We start from the raw sequence: 16,056 nt of genomic DNA on the forward strand, positions 1-16,056 counted from the left end.
TCCGGTGCCGTGAACTCCTTGCTCCTCTCCTCCACTTTCGCCTGTGATGAAGGGTTTTGGAGAGGCAGTGATTCAGACTTATGTGGGGGGTAAGTAGTACTGTAATTTGCCTTCAGGAAATGTGCAAACTAATGTTAATGCTACAAGTTACCAATTAAAAGAAAAGTTAGACATTTTTTAAAAGGTGCTTTATTCGCTTTCATGCCAAGGGATTGATGATAGGACTGACTACACTCGCACACCCTCGTGTTTGAACAAAGAATATGAGGATTGAGTCTGCAGCTGACAAAGCTTAGCTCAGCGTGAAGAAAAATTGTCTGACTCTGTCCTATAAGACAACAAAAATGATCAAACTCTCTAATCGACAGGTCAAAGCAGGTGTTTTATTTCTTTTCTGGTTTTTAAAACTGAAGTGCAAAGTGTAGCTGCCAGGAATTAAAAAACACACAACCTCCTGTGAAACTAAAAACTTTTCACACTGAGGGTTTTGTACATGCAGCAATCTAGTAAGATATAATAATAGTTGCTGCTCTGCTCAACATTGCATATTAAACATACAGACACACGTGATATCAGCCGTGTCATCTAACTCTCAACAAGACACAAATAAAGGCATCTCCCAAAATATGAAATTACAGTGATTACACCTCGCTGAACAAAATCACAGAGTAAATATTTTTCTTTAACAGGGAGGTGAATGCACGTTGAGGTATTGTGTCTGATCACAAACTATAGCCTCGGGACAAGCCTCTGTACACACGACAGGCCTCACTGGCCCCTGAAACCACGTCAGAGTGTGGATGGTGCAATTAAATGCAGGAGTATCTGCTTTTATCCAAACCACATTGGAAAGTGGTAACACCACAGTTCCAATGAGATGCTGTTCCAGCAAAGTGGTGCACAAGTGTGTCTTTTTTCTCAAAGACAGACTGTATGGATGTCATTTTCCTCCACAGAAGTTCATAAGGGGGGAGGGAACCCATCGCATTGCCTGTCATTATACACAACGCTTCTTCATTACGAAGAGTTACGGACGTAAGAAAAGTCCCTGACATTTCCCCTGTCACCCGTGGCAACTGCTGAGCGCATGCTTCTTAGGGAAAGGTGAATTCCTCTGGGTGCGTGGCCCACCGCTCGCCTGTCTCCTGCCCAGATGCCTAGAATAGAAAATGTCTCTCCCTCCTGCAGCAAACATGCTGTCACTCCCATGAGGGTTAGTTTCAGCGTGCAAATGTAGCTTAGTAAGTTGGTGTTGTTTAGTATTAACATAATATAGAAGCTCAAAGTAGTGGCTATTTAGTATGGAAATCCAGACTGGAGCAAAGGTCATAGCAGGAAATGGAGATTCGAAGTTGATCCTTGACCTTGGAAATAGCGTTTAACAAAACCATCTCACCACAAAATCCATCCAGTAGCCGACCTGGAGCTTGGAATCCCTCCACACTTTATCAATTTTGCCCAGTGTTAATGGAATTTGATGACATTAGATTATAAAATTGTAATTTTTCTGAGCAAAAAAAAACCAGGAGGTCTATTTACTACCTGTCCAAGACCTTTCAATCATATCACACAATATTGCTCAACTTTCAGCCCTAAACCTTGTGCTGAGATTGTTTCTTCAATTTGATGGGAAATGTTTCACACACAGTCAGCTTGTTAAATGGAAAAAGGTCTCTGGATTAAAATTCCCATCCTGTCGTAATGCTTAACAGTGTCATGAACAGTTACCTAATGCAGCACAAGCTGAAGCCTGAAATACTTTATCTTATTCCTCTGAGCTCTAGACCTCCATTGTTCTCCAAAAACTATGAAAAACACACCAATGAGCCACACCGTTGCACTAGATGACATGTTTCTTCATTATGGCACTGTAGTTTATTTCAGTCAATCGCAGATTGACTACTTTTGCCCTAAACACTTTATAAAACACTGTTCACACAGCCCAGATAGCAAGAGCAACATGTAAGAGGAGGATCAGCGGTTTCAAGCCTCCGTCTGTGTCTACACACGATACGATCAGTTGGATCACCAGCATGTTGGCAGCGCTCAGAACACAACACTGAATCAAGGTAGTTATGTAAACTAGACTTAAATTATAAGAGTAGGCAAGCTGTAACACACCCACTGGGAATTAACCTGCAGAAAGAAAAATACTCCAATTGACCTCATTGTTCAGCAGTTTCAGGAAAGATTTACATCTTCCCTAGGAACAAATGTCTGAGCCACAAACGGGATTGGGTATTTAGAAAGTACTGAGAGACTGACAAGCACCCTGCTGTCTTACTCAGTCTGTCCATGGGATGCTTTATCCCTCCACTGAAACACGGCTGCAGCAGCCGCTGACAGCCGGCTCGGTCTTGTGTTGAGGTTGATGCTTGGCAGGCTTGTGTCGCGGGCTGCGGCTCCTAGAGAGCCATCAGAGCGAAACCTCATTAGCCCGAGCCTGCATGCGTCGTCACTGTCCACTCCTCACTCCCCTCCACGGCATGATTTAGGATGAGTGAGTGATAGAGCGACGCCCTGCTGCTGCGCCCACCCCCCATCCCCCTCATCAAAACAAATGCACCAACACTCACGACTCTGAACCCTCACTTAACAGTTGCCATGACGACGTCGAATACCCCCATCATTCCAAAACACATTGCAGACTTTCTAAAAATATACGTGTGTTGTCTTTTCTCACAGACTCCTCTCCAGACGGCAGCCTACAGAGCAAATCCTCTCGCACTGCAAGGTGAGAGTGTGGAGCCGCAGGGACATTTCTCCAAGGGCAGGGTCACGATGCATTTTAACCGGGGAGCACGCTGGATGTTGTTGCGGTCCTAGCCACCGATGACCCGAGAGAAGGTCGAAGTCGGAGGCTCCACGAAGCCCGGTGACTAGACAGCTCAGTGCTCAGTGTTGGTCTGCAGGCTGAAGCGAGACATGGAGCGTGGATCCAACACAAACACAGCAGTCAGTGGGACAGTGAGAGTGAGGATACTGTTGGCAGTGCAGAGACAGATTAAGGCCATGTCAGCAACTGCTCCATCAGCAGAACAGACAGCCAGCTCACAGATGTGACTTTTACAATGATACAACCAAATTGTATGTACGAGAGAATCGAGTCCTGTGTATTAGGATAAGCCATCACAACTACCCTCCCTTCTCCACGTCCCCCGCTACTATGGCTCTTCGCCTACAGTACAGGAAACACGCGCGAGCTGATATTCAAGCAGAAACACATGCGAATATCTGTACAGTTGTAACAGTCCACAGTGTAAGAACACAGGGGCAAATTTGTATAATCCTCAACAGTTTTGTGTTAACAGTCATGATGTGACATTGTGCAGTTGCATGAGTAAGTGGGCTGATGTGCCTGAAGTCGCCCTCGTCTCTGTAGCCAAGGGCGATGAGCCATTGGATCTTATGTAACACTAGGGGATGGGCTGTCAGTGGGGAGGAAATCAGGCATTGTGTGATTAATTTCAAACGCTGGCCAGTGTCGTAACAATCATCAGTCTCTGACAAAACAATCCGAGAGCGGGAGTAAAACACACCGACCACGTTCAGCAATAAAATATCCACAGATCACTTTATTTAGTCTCGAGTAAGGACACAACATATTTCTCTTGAAAGTGGAGGATGAAATCCAGGTTGCAAAGACTGCGTTGTTATATTAACTCTAATAATGTGCGTTTTTTTTCATTTTCTTTCTTGGCTGAAGGATAACTAGGTGAAGTCATCGAGGTTCAGTAGCAGCTGATAAGAATGAGGTAGACAGTGACACACCCAATATGTACAGAGCTGGATGTTCACGGGATAACATGCCAGTTGTCAGTAATGCCTGCGAAAAAAGACCTACGGTAAATTCAAAATAGAGACATGGAGAACAACAACCTGCATATGGCTGTGTACTGATACAAGGAAAGTCACTATAAAAATACACCACCTACACAATCAGTGAACAAACATTATACCTGTGGGCTGGAATGTACAGACTGAACAGACTATGCAGGGATAAAGTACCTCAATAGAAAACTCTTGCTTTTATCATAATATGAAAGGACCACACATTTAGAGGTTGATAATATTTCCATTATATTGATTAAATGAAACCTGCTTAAAAGGAGTCAATTTGCGTATTCGTTTTTCTTCTATGGATTCATTAACAGGTCATAAACACAGGTTTATATTTCTGGAGGATATAGTGTACACACATTTCAGAATATAAAAATAAACTTTATAAATGTAAAATCAAACTAAAGCGATAATAACCACATATCAGCAGCTTGGATTAACAGTTGTATGGTGTTATTATCTAATACTTGGCGCACTGTTGCTAAGTTACTTGGCAATATGACCATGAATGTAAATAACAGCATAGCATGATACATACAGTGTTATGGCAGCAATAATAATGATAATACACACATATCGGACGATGTCAGAGCACAGTGTCTTTATATTATTTGTTCTGTGGGTAATAAATTAAGACATAAATCAAATTAATTTCACTTCCATGTGGACACTGTGTTGGAGAGACACTTGCCACTCTGGCTGCTTATCTGCAGCTCAAAAGCCGAGGCAGTACTACGTTTGTAGCCACAACAGTTGAAAAAATCACATAAAATTAACAACTACAGTACAACAAAACCACTTTACACTAACAATGCCGGGAAACTGAAAGCCAAAGAACAAAGACGTTATAAGTCCTCCGAGATGCCCTTTCCTTCTAAACTCTAAAGGTCACATAACAGTCTACAAGTTAGAGTTTAACAATCAGCTGAAGCCTATTGAAATACTCACGACCTCTACAGGAGAGAGCAACACTCACGCCATGTTGAAAAAAAGGTGCACATGGACGCCTTAACAGTCAGAGATCACTGAAGAAAGCTATTGGAGTGTAACAGTTCTTGTCAGTATCTATTGAAGATCCCTTCTAAATGTTGCTATGCTTGTATCATCAATAGGTTAAATGTCAGATAACAAAGTCACACACACACACACACACACACACACACACACACACAAAAAGAGGTGTAATCATGTGCAATATTCAACTAAAAAAAAAACACAGTGGTGATTGTGATTATGGTGATAGGGTTTTCTTCTGTGAGATCACATTGCTTTGTCCCAAAAGTTTTGACGTGTGTTTTGAAATATCACTGTGTTCCAGTTGGATAGAGAGCTGCCTTACTGCCCACAGTAATCATCACAGTTTGCACAGTGTGTGATGCCTAAATGTAACATCTACTGTTTCACAATTTGTGCCACTCTTATATGATACAGCACAAAGACCACTAAAGTCACTGGTATCATTTGAGAATATATATCAAAGCCATTATAAACAGGGAGTAAACCTTATCCTTATTCTCTGTGTGAGGAGCTCGTCGCTACAGGTCCCACCTCAGGGGACCAGAGCAGGCCAGCTGAGATTCCCACTGCATCGCCTAGTAGCTAAACATCCGTGGCAAAGAAAATTAACCCTGCGATAGGTCGATCCAATTGTTAAGTGTGACCACACCATACATTCGCTAAGCTATGCGACCCCACTCACTGAGCAAATGTACAGCAGCCAAAGCCACAATGCTGCAAGTTTCACAACCTTCTTCCATGGCAACCATGTTGAGTGATTTGAGAGCGACTGCTCAGCGGCTCCCGCTGTGTCCGCCTCAGTCGGCCTTGTCCTCGCCGTTCTTGGCCCACCCTCGGCTCATGGCTGTTACCACAATGCTGTACATGTTGAGCCAGGCTTGGCGCAGCGGTGCCGTGTAGGACTGGCCCAGACTGCACTGCAGCATGTAGAGAAGGGACTCGCCCACCACCTGCAGAAGTTCCCAATAAACATCATCACACAAAAAAAAAAACATTACTTGTGAAATTGCTTCTTGAGAGTTTCACTGTGAGATGTTAGTCCTACAGCAAATGACTGCGTTTCGACGCCCACGGCCTGATGCTTCCTCCCAAGGTTGAGCAGAAACTCCTCCAAGGAGTGAAGGTCATCCAGGTGGCTGACTGCTGCATCGATCACAAGCATCACCTGGTGTGCATGCAAGACACACACACACACACACACACACACACACACACACACACACACAGGCACACAAGAAAAGTCACACACACACACACACACACACACACACACACACACACACACACACACACACACACACACACACACAGAGGCACACGAGCAAAGTGTTCAAAACTGTGCTTATGAAATAAAAAATGCTTAAAATGTCTGTACGCTGGGATCGCAGCGGTGAACAAAGCTCACCTTAGTGACGTGTTCCAGGAACTCTGGGCTGGAGAGGCAGTCTTGTGTGGAGCCACAGTTTGTACTGTAGTTGAAAAGACTGAGGAGCCCAGGGTCCAGCTCGAACAGTCTGCCACAGACAAATACCACCCTTCTCAATAGGTATATGCACACAGCATGGGTTGCCAAACATTCACACAGACACACAATCCATCTGTAAATCATACGTCTAAAAAAAAAACCACGTCTCTGCTGCTAGTGTGATTTAACGGCGGCTATCTCAAAGTAAATTGTGGATTATCAGTCTGTCGCCAAGCAACAAGTCAAGCCTCCGGTGCCTGCATGGTGAAAGTGCAGTGGAGGATTTAGCGCGATTCTCTGTACACACCTGAGTTACACATTCTAACAACACAGCAACAGCACAAAGAGCAAGAACACAACACTTATCCACAAAACATTAGAATGCATGTTTATCAGGGGGAACTGTAAATGTTTCCATGTCTTGTCAACTCAACTATACTGTCTTATCCTTTCTGAATCATGCTGATTGTGAGGAGCATTACCTGGAAAACATGATGACACCGTGAGGAACTTTGTTCTTGCCCAGGCTCTCCCAGCTGCCTCGGATCAGCTCCTTGTCCTTCCCTGACAGCTTCTCCATCCTCCCTCAGGCAGGCAGCGGGAGACGAGAAGTTCTTCTGGACGGGAAACAGACACACACACTCCTCTACAGGACAAGAAGCCTCGGTTTGAGGAAAGCCATAACAGTCGAGTGAATCCACACACCCGAAACTTCTGCCGAACCCACCTGGAAAACAAAGTGGAGCATCAAGTGAGTGCAAAGACAGCTGTTTGTCTAATGATGTTTCAGATATGAAGAGGGGGACACGGCTCCAGGAGATATTCCCAAGTTTGAGACGCACACACCTACTGTACCTTCTTGAGGTCAGTCTTCTCTCTGAACTTCTTTTGGTGCAGCTGCTGGGCTGAGGGGTCTGTGGATGTGTGTGTGAGTGAGTGTGTTTGTGTGTGTGCAGGCAGCAGCCTAGCCTGACACTCTGGTGCACTTGCTCTCTCTTCCCCCAGCCCACGGAGCAGTCAGGGAGACAAGTTCTGCCACGCTCTGATCTGTCACACTGGCTGCTATCTCTCTCTCCCCTTCCCGTTCGCCTCTTGATATGCTCTCTCTCCCGCACTGGGGATATTAATCATGCCACTGAAGGAGAAAAAGAGGGATCTATCTCTTCTGCTCCAGGGAGGCTGCAGCGAGCCACAGCTCCTCCTGCAGGTGAACCGTGGACTAACTAAAACAGACAGACTCGACATGCACACAGCTCTGCACTCGCTGCATAAACTGCACTCAAGCAAAATTCTTGGCCTTTGCACTTTTACTTTATGAACAAGGGGAATTCAAACTAACCGGGAATTAAGACGAACAACAAAATAACCAGAAAACACAACATTTCATTTCTGCATTTCATGCAGCGTAATTGCACTTGTTTGAAGGCAGGTGAAATCCATTTGAGGGCCTATATCATCTATTCTATGGGTGTGTCCCAGCTGCCTACATCTGCAAACCATGTATTTACAGAATTAAATGCGTGGGAATTTTAATATTGCACAGTGGCTAGAATAATAAGAGACCGGAGCGCGCCACCTTGCAGAAATTATATTGTTCATCCGGTGAGAGAAGCCACTCCTCAAACAGCGTGATCATAACATTTGGTGGCCAAGTGCACAGCCTTTCATTAATCTAAATGAGATGTGTTTGTTCCCTTTCTCAGCCTCCACACTCATCTGAGGCACTACAGTTTGTTTAAAGAGATGTTACAGGCGTCTGTTCACTCACACATTTCATACACGCAGGTTCCCCCTTGGATATTATCTGACAGGTTGAGAGAGATTGTTGTTGTTTTTTTATTTCTATCCAGCCGTGCACCGGGGAATCAGAGGTGCACAGCGTTCTCCTGAGGGACTATAACACAGAGTGGGAAGGGATACACAGTTCCCATGACAACTGACAGGATGGCGCCCTTGAAGCCTTGTCATGTGATGTTTGAGATCTAAAAGGAAGGGTCTCCGTGATAATTTATTGCATCTAAAAGAACTATAAGAAAACCTTTCGTCTTTTCAGTTTTTTTTAATCTTAGCAATTGTGCAAAATAAATGAAAGCATGCTTATTTTACAACCCTGAAAATCATACTGAATACTGTAAGTCACATTATCTGTCATTCTCTGTATGACATATGGGGCATTTATCTGCAACGTACAAGATTTCCATAGACATACCTAAAGAAAACTAACTCAGTGATTTCTAGCAATATTTTGACCTGAGCTCATGCAAACATTGACCTCAACAGCTTCAATGAATGACACACTAGCCTACAAAAAGTAACCATATGGTATGTACCGGTCTACACAATGACTTTTTGATTATGATTATATACATCCAGACTTTCCCATGTGGTTTGAAAGTGAAAATTATCTCTCCAATTTCTGGAAGTCAGCTGTCTAAGCACAAGCAGACAGTGAACGGCGTAACAACAAGAGCATTTGATGTGGGTCAATGTGCTCGGAGCAAACCACCGAGCTGCTCTGTGTGAATGCAGCAGCACGGTGATGGCTGTTTATTTAGGTGCCAGAGTGGCTGCGCAAATAACTGGGAACTCTAACCCGGCCGCCTCAGAAAGGACGCACGTCGGACGCTTCGTGACCCGTCCAATTAAAATATATACATTTACCGAACTTGTGTCACTAAACTAAGTAAAGTATATAGGAGAAGTGGCAGATATAATATCTAACTTCATACGTGTAATCTTTTTTTATATGGCTACTGACAGTTGGAGTTGATAAAAGACAAATTACACACTGGTCTCAAGTGGTGTCCTCATTTTGTATGTGTGTGATTGTGTATTAAACTCAAAGCACATAGAATACTAATTACATATTAATTTCATATGCATATAAAAAAGTATGCAGTTGTATAAACTTGTATTCGCTTCCAGCTGTAATCCCTAACAATTGTGACTGTCAAAGTTTAAATGTTTTGTAATTTCATAATTTATACTTGCACATCTTAGACTATCAAACGCTCGGTGCGGACAGCCATAACATGAATCATTTTTGAGGACAGTGTTGTTTTCTAGTGGAGAGGCCACAGAAAAATCGGTGCCGTCTGAACCTTTTTGATCATGGCATTTCTTCCCTCTTGGACTTCACGCTCTCCTCTTCCACATCTTCAATTTTCTCACCGTCGTCTACATTTTCTTCCCTAAATCAGACATGTTGGGTTAGAAACCTGCTATATTGTAATTACATCCAACTTTTACTTGGCTGCAGTATGTGTCTTTTCTTCACTAAAGACTGCAGGGCAAGCTCAGAAAATTATGTAATATGATATGACCAAACCACATGAAGTCCTTGGCTCTCCAGCAGCAGTGCTATTCATAATTTTACCGGATACAGTCGGGATTACACACTCAATGAACAGAAACTGCTAAAAGTTCTCTCTCCGTGTACCTGCTACGAATGTCATCTCCATGTCTGTGGTCATGTACGTCGGAGTCCTCCTCGGAACTGAACGAGACTGATGTTCCTTCAAGTGCTGCACCTTTTTCTTCAACAAATCGCTCCTTCAACCCAGCTTTCTTCAGCTGGCTCCTGTACGTCTGCTCTGCAAGGGCCTTTGCATTTCTCTGCCAAAAAGTGATGATACTGTAGTAACGTGTAATTTACAATATGATGCAACGTAAAAGGTTTTTTGTCACTTACCTGTTTCACCTGCTCGAACAAATAAGGGCGTTCGCTAACTCGTGCCTTCATGCGCTGTAATTCGTTCATGTACTCTCTCATCCTTTGCTGGTCAGCCATCCTTCACATAAGAAAAGATTATAGTTTGAGCTTCTGTGGCAGGCGTGTGTGGTTTCTGTGATGTGAGGCGCAAACATTGCAAGAATGAATGGTCTCACTTGACCAGCACTCACATATGTTGCTTTAGTTTTTCATCACACACTTCTTTCAGGCTGCTGTGTGGGTCCAGAAACTTTGCATGGAGGGCAACTGTCTTCTTCATGGCCTGGGACCTAGTTTGGTACTTCCTCAACCACTCTGCATGTTCGTGATTTTTACTGTCCCTCATCTCCAGTGACTTTCTGTGACGGAAAAAAAAATCAGTAGATCAAAACAGTTTTAAAAAGGAAAAGTTCAGGAACAGTTATGCAAAAATAATCCAGTTCACCTGATGGCCATGCCGCGCTTCCTCACAGCGTCTGTGATGTATGTGGGGAGTGTGTCTGGGGACAGTGATGTTAAGGCCCCAAGTGACTTACTCCTACTGAGACTTAATTTTGGTTCCTATGAATGAGAGAGGGAAAAAAACTCAGTAACAATCTTTGTTAGCTGAAAACACAACATATTGCATTAAATGTATAATAAAGAATCAATTAAAAGCTTTATGTTAGTTAGTATAACATGACTCTGAGAAGCAGACAAGTTTGTACATTTGTGGAAATACAGTAGCTGTTAACTTTAATGATCAAAGCCGCATGTAAATAAAAGAAAACATTGGAAGAATTAGTATAAGTACTTCAGGGAAACTAGGAAACATTACCTTTCAATAAACTGATGAATGATAATTTATGTACAATACACCTAGTAATACTGGATTTGTGTCTTTGTGTATCAACAATTAGAAGAGACACTTCACTGATATTTAAAAATAAATACATTTAGATTCATTGGCAAGGCACTGCTGGTTCTAGGCACGCACACAAACACACACACACGTCACCTGGTTTTAGGCGCAGTAAAACATGATTTAATCCCATTTTTAATAAAAAATGCTATTTGTGTTGAGGGTAAAATCATGAACATGAATAGTATATGGTTTGGTTATATGCCATATCAGCACTGTAGAAATAACACAGAAATAAATTGTGAGTTGGAGAAGAAGGGGAATATGACCCACTGTACATATTTTTTAAATAGCTTTACAGTTCCACATCTGAGGGAAGTGGTCTGAAGGACCTCAAAAATAACACATAAGGCAAACGGGAACTTAAACCATACAATAAATCTTTCATCATCAAAGAAATTGCTCCCAAGGACACAGAAAAGAAAGAAAAATCTGACCGGGTCAGATTCCATTGACGCATTTTATGTAATAAATATTTTTGAACGGTGAAGGACCACAGTAATATATGATAGACCACTATACATTCAACAAAAACTGAAAGGTAAACAACTGTCATGATGGTTTTTGTACATTTAAGAGAGGACGTAATCAGACTTGTGTGTCATGGAGGATATTAGGGACTTTAAAGGAAAACTAGTGGTTTCCCATCCTTACAAAAAGAGAAGGATATTGTCTTTTGGTATAAAGTGGTATAAAGTGGTGGGTGGATGTGTCTTGAACCATCCATCATGTGAGAAACTTGAGAAAAAAGGTGATGAATAACTATAATGTGAAACCATCTGGGCCTGGATGTCTTATGTAACTCCTCTAGAGATACTGGCTCTTCAAGACACTTTTTCCTTTACATTTAATAAATGTAACACATTTGACAAGTGTCATTACCTAATTCTCAGTCCGCTGCTTACCACAAATACTGCACCTGATAAACTGAAACCTTGACTTGTCAAAAGCATTAGAAGTTGAACTAATATTAGCTTATAATTTGAGAAGTAATAAAATCGTACTACACTGAAAAGAATGAATGAATGAATGAACAGCGACTGAAAAAAATAACCGATAAAAAAGGTCAGGTCAGAGGTGAAGGAAAGGTTTTACCTGTGATTTCTTTGGGCTCATCATTCTTTGCCTTTCCGGCAGGGCTGATGTTCTGAGGTGGAAGGGCCGACACTTTGTCACATCTCTACTCTCGGTTTTTCTCAGCGCCTCTGTCTGCAAGGCCTTGTGCAACCGGCTGAAATCGGGGACCTGAGGGATGATTTTTGGCTGGAAGCTCGGCTTCTCGTCCAGGAACCCCAGCTTTTCTTTCCTGGTGTGCTCAGCAGAGCGACGTTTCGGGATTAAGGGGGCAGAGGAGTTCTCCTGTCGCACAGTTGCCTGAGTGTGGACTGTCCTGCACACCTCCTCCTGGTCTGCATAGGGTTACAGTCAAGATAAGGTACAAGATGCAGTCACTTTCTACAGTCATTCAATATAAAAATTGTTTAAACAACTGCAATGTGTCTCTCAATTACAAGATATTTATGCAAGACTTGTTCAAAGTATGAAGAACAAAGTAATGAAGTGGTTATTTAACTGAGATACTGTTTTCTCACCACAGGGCTGCAACTCACAATAATTTACATTATGAATTAATCAAGATTATTTTCTAAACATGTACCAATTCTAAATAAAAACAAACTTCTCACAACTCACTGACATTCAATATGCTATTTCTCAAGTCAGAAAAAAAATTGCAGACCAGGGGCCTATATTGCTTTAAGCTGGCAGTATAGCACCAGACACTTCACTAGCCAGAATCATCCCATTTGAAGTGAAACAAATCACAAACAAGTCCCACCTTTCAACTCAGAATGTAGCGAGTCTTTTTCCAGTTTGCGACGAGGTTTCCCGACGGTAGGTACCTTGTTTTCCTGGTCCTGTGAGGCTATCAGCTTCTCCCGTTTCTCCTTTTCTCTTTCCTGGAAACTGAAAGGTTTTTGTGCGGAGAGCAAGAAGTTCTTCCGCTGCTCGTGACCCTGCTGCCTCTCTTTCTCCCTCCGCTCCATCATTTCCTGATAGAGGGGCTGGATGACACGGCTGGGGACCGGGAGAGCACTGAACTTCCTCTGGCACTCAGCATTGGCCTCCTCTTCTTTGTGCATCTGTGCTGTTATCGATGAAGCGACCCGTTCACACTGTGGTGTCTTGGTAGGAGTCTGCGTGGAAGCCCTGACTGAACAATGTACCCAGGGTGAGGAGGACGAGATGGGCTTCTCTGCCTGTCTGAGACGATGTGGGGTGTCTTTGTCTGAGGTCAGGGCTGAGATGGATCTTCTCATTTCTAAATGTCTAGAAAAAAATATGTAGGGATCTTTAGGTGTATAGGTATATCATAATTTTAAAAAAACACAAAAAACAATCAGGCAAACCTACTTGGTCTGACGGTTCAGTTCTTTTTTAACCCCGGACTCTTGGTGTACATCTGTTGACAGTAGAGCGTCCTGATGAATCCTCCTCTCCAGCTCCTCTATGTGTCTGTTGTCTGTCTCCTGCAGCTGCTGACTGAGGGCTTCACTCAGGGCCTTCAGCTGATGCTTGAGAATTAACTCCGACCTGTGTTCATCTTCCAGCCAGGCCTTCAGATTAGACATTTTGTCTGACAAAAGAAAAGAAAAGAAAACCCAAGGAGAGTTAAATAAAAAAGCAGTGAAAAGTGTTTTTATTCCTTTAAATTGAAAACTATTTTTAATTCATCAAGCAGAAATTAGAAACCTTATATTGCAATTGTCGTAGAGACATAAATGGCCTGTCAATACTTGAAACTAATTATTAAATACTATTAAATTAATTGATTTCTGTATATTTCCTTAAATTTCAAAACAGGTTTAAGGGTAGAAATGGTGAGAGCATCGGTACAGCAAAACCTGCATTTTTATACCATCACCACAGGGAAACTACACGGAACATTTTTCTTTATTGTGTTGCATTTTGTAGACCAAACAATTAACTTGTCCTTCAAGAAAGTAATAAGCAAATAATTAATAATTTATCAAAAATAACTGTTACTCATAGCTAATCTTAAATAACAGGGATGCGCTGGTTGTCTGAATTTTATATCATGACATATACAATAGTGTATTTGGGTTCCGCTGGTGTGGACATATTTTTTAAGACGTCATCTTGAGCGTGAGTGGACACTCTGCACTACTGACATTTGACAAATGTAATGGTAAATGATTTGTGAGTGGGGGAAAGTTGCTGAATAGATTTACTCAAGTACTGGACTACTACATTTTAAGGTACTTGTATTAGCTTCAGTATTTTCATTCTATGCTACCGTATATTTCTATTCCACTACATTTCAGAGGGAAATATTACTTTTCATTATTGCATCAGTATAACAGTCTAAAAATGTCATATATAATAATCACACAGACCATTTTAATGCAGAACCATCACTCTTTCGTTGTCACTTCAAGTGCATTTCGCTTGTAACACTTGTGCACTTTTATTTAAATAGGATTTTAGATAGGACATGTATTCATAATGGAGTATTTTGCCGTAGGAAATAACTAAATATGTTACAGTTCAGTTCTTTACTAGACTATTTTCATTTTTTCTTCTTTATACTCCACTAAAATTCATAATTGATAACTTTAGTTACTAATGACAGTCTCAGTTTCAAGTATCTTAAGCAATAAAAATGTGTCCCACCTTTATCTGATTCTAAATGAACGTGATGTACACATTAATGCATCAATAATTATGATCGAATAATATGATGTAAATTGCTTAGAAACGGGCCGTTATGAAAAATCATTACTTCTACTTCTGTTATTTTATTCCAAAACCGGATACAGTAGATATGATGATTGATCAATTAATCGAGAAAATCATTGCTGTTGGATGGATATTGAAAAAGTTGCTCACTTCAGACGCCACATCCAGTTTGTGTGAATGGGTTACTATGGCAACCGGACCACTGTGTCCACAACAGTGTGTGATTTCGATTTAGTGACACGTATTTAACATTAGCTCAGTAATAACTTCAATTTGTTTTCACTTGTATGCTTATATACAAAGCTAATTTCTATTTGCTGCCACTTCAACGCATTTTACAGACGAACGGAATCGAGCCGCCGACCTGGTGAAAGACGAGTTTCAGGAAGTTAAACGTTTCTCTGTCGAAGCGTCCTCGCTGCGGCTTATATGATAACGACATATCATGTATGTCGTTATCATAAAAATATATGCTGTTAAAATTGACACACATTTTATTTAACTCTTTAAACGTACCAAATCTCCAGTCGTGGCTCGTCGGGGGTGGGAAAGGGAGTCACCGCCTCCTCCGAGTCTCTTTTTTTTGGGGGGGGGGGGGTTATATGTGATGACAATAAAACAACATTAACTTTGACATTCTGTTTGTATTAACTGAATAAATATAGTGCAATTTTGTTCAGGTTATTGCTGTCGTTTCTGTGAGATCAAACCAGCCATCAAAGGCATATGGTTCTACCATAACCAATCAGAATTAAGTTCCTTTGTGTGCTGTTGTTAGGTAGAATTCTGTATCTCTAACATAGTAAAAAAAAAAAAAAAAAGGCTATCCGAGTCCGATTGTTCAACCAATCACAGAGCTGATAGCTTAGCTCTGCTAAGTGTAGCCTGCTAACTTGTAAGACTGTAAAAGCCAACGGTGGCGGGCCAGGAGAATATACTGCGATATCCACATGTAAATGAATATTGGAAATTAAAATTCCAACACCAGCTACAACTAAAAAATAGGACCAAGACCAACTCCGAAACTAAATATAATTCAGAAGACGCCAGCAGGTGGATCATGCTGCTTCAAAGTGTATAAATACAGCGGGCTCGGCAGCTCGACTGTAGTGGGATGATGCACTTACAAAAAAACAGACGGTGTGTGTACATGTGTTGCAGCCAGGCTTGTTGCATAGACTGCCTCCTCAGTGAAATCACCCAGCAGCCGCCGCTGCACACAGTATCTCATCTCACTGTCACTCCGCCGTCGGGTTTTTGTAGCATTAGCACCGTCTGCGGTCAGGAGCGGAAGCAGCGGCAGCAGCGGCGGCGGCCGACGCTACAGACGCGGAGACGTCTCCTGTGATTGGTCAGGAAACC

General features: G+C 42.1%; 2 protein-coding genes across 2 annotated transcripts; both read right to left on the bottom strand.

The window, feature by feature from the left end:
• Positions 1 to 3,550: 3,550 nt before the first annotated feature.
• Positions 3,551 to 8,180, bottom strand: ngb (neuroglobin). The gene is made up of 5 exons (XM_035609783.2): positions 7,169 to 8,180; positions 6,805 to 7,049; positions 6,263 to 6,371; positions 5,903 to 6,022; positions 3,551 to 5,807 (listed from the first exon to the last, which is right to left on the bottom strand). Exons 2-5 carry the CDS (start codon positions 6,900 to 6,902, stop codon positions 5,655 to 5,657), a joined length of 480 nt encoding a protein of 159 aa, XP_035465676.1. The 5' UTR covers positions 6,903 to 7,049; positions 7,169 to 8,180; the 3' UTR covers positions 3,551 to 5,654.
• Positions 8,181 to 8,365: 185 nt separating this feature from the next.
• On the bottom strand, positions 8,366 to 16,011 carry fam161b (FAM161 centrosomal protein B). The gene is made up of 9 exons (XM_035609774.2): positions 15,822 to 16,011; positions 13,348 to 13,570; positions 12,773 to 13,263; positions 12,031 to 12,344; positions 10,480 to 10,595; positions 10,226 to 10,393; positions 10,014 to 10,113; positions 9,762 to 9,937; positions 8,366 to 9,513 (listed from the first exon to the last, which is right to left on the bottom strand). Exons 1-9 carry the CDS (start codon positions 15,868 to 15,870, stop codon positions 9,432 to 9,434), a joined length of 1,719 nt encoding a protein of 572 aa, XP_035465667.2. The 5' UTR covers positions 15,871 to 16,011; the 3' UTR covers positions 8,366 to 9,431.
• Positions 16,012 to 16,056: the final 45 nt, after the last annotated feature.

Source organism: Scophthalmus maximus, chromosome 15, assembly GCF_022379125.1.
Source record: "Scophthalmus maximus strain ysfricsl-2021 chromosome 15, ASM2237912v1, whole genome shotgun sequence".
Classification (NCBI taxonomy): Eukaryota; Metazoa; Chordata; class Actinopteri; order Pleuronectiformes; family Scophthalmidae; genus Scophthalmus; species Scophthalmus maximus.

Excerpts from the sequence above, each read along its gene's own strand:
- fam161b (XM_035609774.2), bottom strand. The coding sequence starts at position 15,870 with ATGCAACAAGCCTGGCTGCAACACATGTACACACACCGTCTGTTTTTT. Across the intron at positions 12,345-12,772 it reads GCTACATTCTGAGTTGAAAG|ACCAGGAGGAGGTGTGCAGG; the intron begins GTGGGACTTGTT and ends AACCCTATGCAG. Across the intron at positions 9,938-10,013 it reads TGTTCGAGCAGGTGAAACAG|AGAAATGCAAAGGCCCTTGC; the intron begins GTAAGTGACAAA and ends ACTTTTTGGCAG.
- ngb (XM_035609783.2), bottom strand. The coding sequence starts at position 6,902 with ATGGAGAAGCTGTCAGGGAAGGACAAGGAGCTGATCCGAGGCAGCTGG. Across the intron at positions 6,023-6,262 it reads TCCTGGAACACGTCACTAAG|GTGATGCTTGTGATCGATGC; the intron begins GTGAGCTTTGTT and ends CATGCACACCAG. Across the intron at positions 5,808-5,902 it reads TCGAAACGCAGTCATTTGCT|GTGGTGGGCGAGTCCCTTCT; the intron begins GTAGGACTAACA and ends GAACTTCTGCAG.